The 3,106-nt window shown below is 49.4% G+C and overlaps 1 protein-coding gene across 1 annotated transcript; it reads right to left on the bottom strand.

The window, feature by feature from the left end:
- Positions 1–1,302: 1,302 nt before the first annotated feature.
- LOC106696107 (DNA repair protein RAD51 homolog 4) lies at positions 1,303–2,587 on the bottom strand (the record flags this gene model as incomplete). Its single annotated transcript, XM_023749442.1, has 4 exons — positions 1,303–1,324; positions 1,535–1,630; positions 2,130–2,264; positions 2,506–2,587. Coding segments are annotated over 4 exons (316 nt in total), but the record flags the coding sequence as incomplete, so codon positions are not given.
- Positions 2,588–3,106: the final 519 nt, after the last annotated feature.

Raw genomic sequence — 3,106 nt, 5'->3', positions numbered from 1 at the left:
TTAGGCTATGCTACATGGCGAAGGTTATCTATAATAATAAAAGCATAATATGCTAATTAGACCAGACGTCCTTCCGGATGACCTTCCAGATGAAGCTGGGGCTGCGAGGGAAGCCCGGGTCCCGGTGCCAGAGGGAAGGCAGTGCCGGCAGCCGGGGAAAGGAAGGCCTACTCTTGCACTAATTTCATCCATCGGGCCTCTAGTGTTATATAAGATAAGACTGCATGCTGCCCCCCCCCCTCCCCCGGACAGCTTCAGACCACGCTGGAGCACCACCCAATCACCTCCACCAGCGAAACACTCCAGGGGTGGGCCTCACTGGGCACCAGAGCCCCACTGAAGTGAGTCCTGTTCTGTAGGGTCAGCCCCTGGCAAGTAGTTGTTCAACTATTTTATGTTCTAAAGTTTGTAAAAATGATATACAATCCTGGGTATGCCCATAGGAACATGTCATGCTTTGGGGTGAAGGAAAACATTTAAGATGAATTAAACGATTCTAAGGTGTCTTCCAAATCTAATAGTCTATAAATCAGTGCACCAAATCCTGTCTAAAGACTTTGCAGGTTTGCAGGGAACCAACCCAAATGCCATTCCGAACCCCTCTTGCTTGTTAACACAACTCCAAATGTGGTCGGGTCCTGGACACAGATCTTCCGACATCAGGGAAGGTGGGCCCAACCCCTGGTCTAAGATACACATATAACTCAGTTTTGGCCAATTAGATGCAAGGGGAAATGGGCAGCCTGCTAGCGGGTTTCGGAGATTTTCTTCCCTCATAAAAGGGGAAGTACAAAAAAAAGAGGCATCTCCTTTCACTGCCCTGAATGTGGATGTGATGTATAAAAATATGAGGCTTAGCCCGGCCAGTGTGGCTCAGTAGTTGAGCGTCAACCTATGAACCAGGAGATCATGGTTTGATTCCCAGTCAGGGCACATGCCCAAGGTTTTGAGCACAATCCCCAGTGTGGGGTGTGCAGGAGGCAACCAATCAATGATTCTCTCTCATCATTGATATTTCTATCTCTCTCTCCCTCTCCCTTCCTCTCTGAAATCAATAAAAAATATATTATTTTTAAAAAATATATGAGGCTTAGATCAATAGCAGCCACTTTGCAATCACAAGGGGAAAGAGCAAGAGAATCACACACACCAGCCTCAAGCCCTAATAATGTGGCCCTGCCAACCTGCAGACTCATGTGAGATAATTAAATGTCCTCAAAGTTTAAGTATCTGTCAGTCATGCTCTTTTACGTGCAGCTGAAAACGGATCCATCGGAGGAATGCAGAGATGAGTATGACATGATCCTGGCACTCAAGGGGCTTACTGTTTAGTGGGGAAGAGGAGTGTGTACACCATGAGGCACTCAGGAATGAATGAAGCACTCAGCATCCCATCCTGGGAGTGGCAAGACCAGCTGGAGTCACCAGATTGCACATCTGCATTTCCAGAGAGTCTGTAGTGGGACACCTGCCCACATATAGACAGCACCCGGCCAGCTGGGTGAAGCTGGGAGGAGCAGAACAGCAGACTCACCTGCTGGGCCACAGCACCTCGGAGGCCCTGCAGCACATCCAGCATCTGGAAGATGTCAAAGGCACGCACCACCTGGATCCTCTGGAGGGCTCCTGCCTGAAGGGGTGGGAAAGAGGAGGGGGGCTTTGGATAAGAGGGAGCAGGGTCCAGCAAGACGAAGGGGGGTTTTAAGGCTGAGCAGGATATAAGGACTCAGGCCCAGGACGGCAAGTACGCTTTGTCTAACGGGGCAGTTCTCACAGTGGTGGCTGCCTGGGTGCTGAGCTGCAAAGCTAAGTCAGAGCACAGTGGGAAAGAGTGATAAGACTGACGGTGGTGTCTGCCCCGGGCAAGAAATGGGATAGGAACACAGACGCTGGGTATTTGCCAGCCCTGAATTAAGGTATGCAAGGAGCTGGGGGGATCGTGTGTGAACAGCATCCAAGTTGGGATGATGTTACAACAGGGAGACTGGAAGAATACAGGAAGTATTCATAGAACAGCAAGTTTCAAAGCCAGAAAGGACAACTCCAAGTGGCTAAGATCCTTATAATGTAAGGGATCACGGGGTCTCTGTGTCACGGCTTTAAAGGAATCCAGCAGTCCTACCCCTTACCTGCTCTTCCTCATCTGGGGTTCTGGCCTGAAGTAGCTGGAGGATGCGGGAGGCTGTCAGCCCTCCATTGGAATCAACGTATAGGACGTTCTGCTGCAGGCCATGGGCCACATTTGCAGCCACACAAAGACATACCTGAGTAAAGACCGGGCATTGGGTGAACTTGAGCCCTCAAAGATTGCCCAGGATGGGAGCTCTGCATCAAATCTATTCAGATCCCAGTGACATGAATGGGTCAAGTTCAAGGCCCACTCCTCACCACCCATCTTCTCTCTTCCAAGCTCTGAGTCACAATCTACTGGCAGAAGCTTCCCTGGGGATCCAGGATCATGCACCCACCTCTCCCAATCCTCTGGCTTCTAGCTGTATGTGTTACCTGGGTTTTGCCGCTACCTGGGACTCCTACGATCTCAGTCACTTCTCCAGTATAGAGACCAGCATCGAGCAGTTTGTCTAGGCTGATGGCAGAAGAGGAAGGAAGAGGATCAACCCAGGGTACTAGGGAGTAGGGAGGGAATTAGTAGCCAAGAAGAAAAGCAAGACATTCCTTCCTAGCACTGGTTCTGTCCGGAGATGTTCTCAATGTCTCTGGCCAGGAGGTTTCTCTAGGAAGAGTTTCCTTCGGGGAAAGGGCATGGCTAAATGTTCCTCCGTGAGCCCTCCTCATCCTTTCGCTCGCAGCTTAAAAATCATCTCTCCAGCCAGGCCGGCATGGCTCAGTGGTTGAGTGTCAACCTATGAACCAGGGGGTCACAGTTTGCTCTAACAACTGAGCAAAACCAGCCAGCGCTCACCATTCTTACTTTAATCATTCTGCTAAGTGTGTAGTCATATCTCAGTGTGTTTTAATTTACATTTCCCTAATGAACAATGATGTCGAACATTCTTTTATGTGATTATTTGTCACCTGTATGCCCTCTTTGGTCAAGTATCTGTTCATGTCTTTTGCCCATTTTCTAATTGGACTGTTTGTGTTT

The sequence above is a fragment of the Myotis lucifugus genome, unplaced genomic scaffold (assembly GCF_000147115.1).
Source record: "Myotis lucifugus unplaced genomic scaffold, Myoluc2.0 scaffold_9159, whole genome shotgun sequence".
NCBI lineage: Eukaryota > Metazoa > Chordata > Mammalia > Chiroptera > Vespertilionidae > Myotis > Myotis lucifugus.
This window is presented reverse-complemented; position numbering and strand designations above follow the sequence as displayed.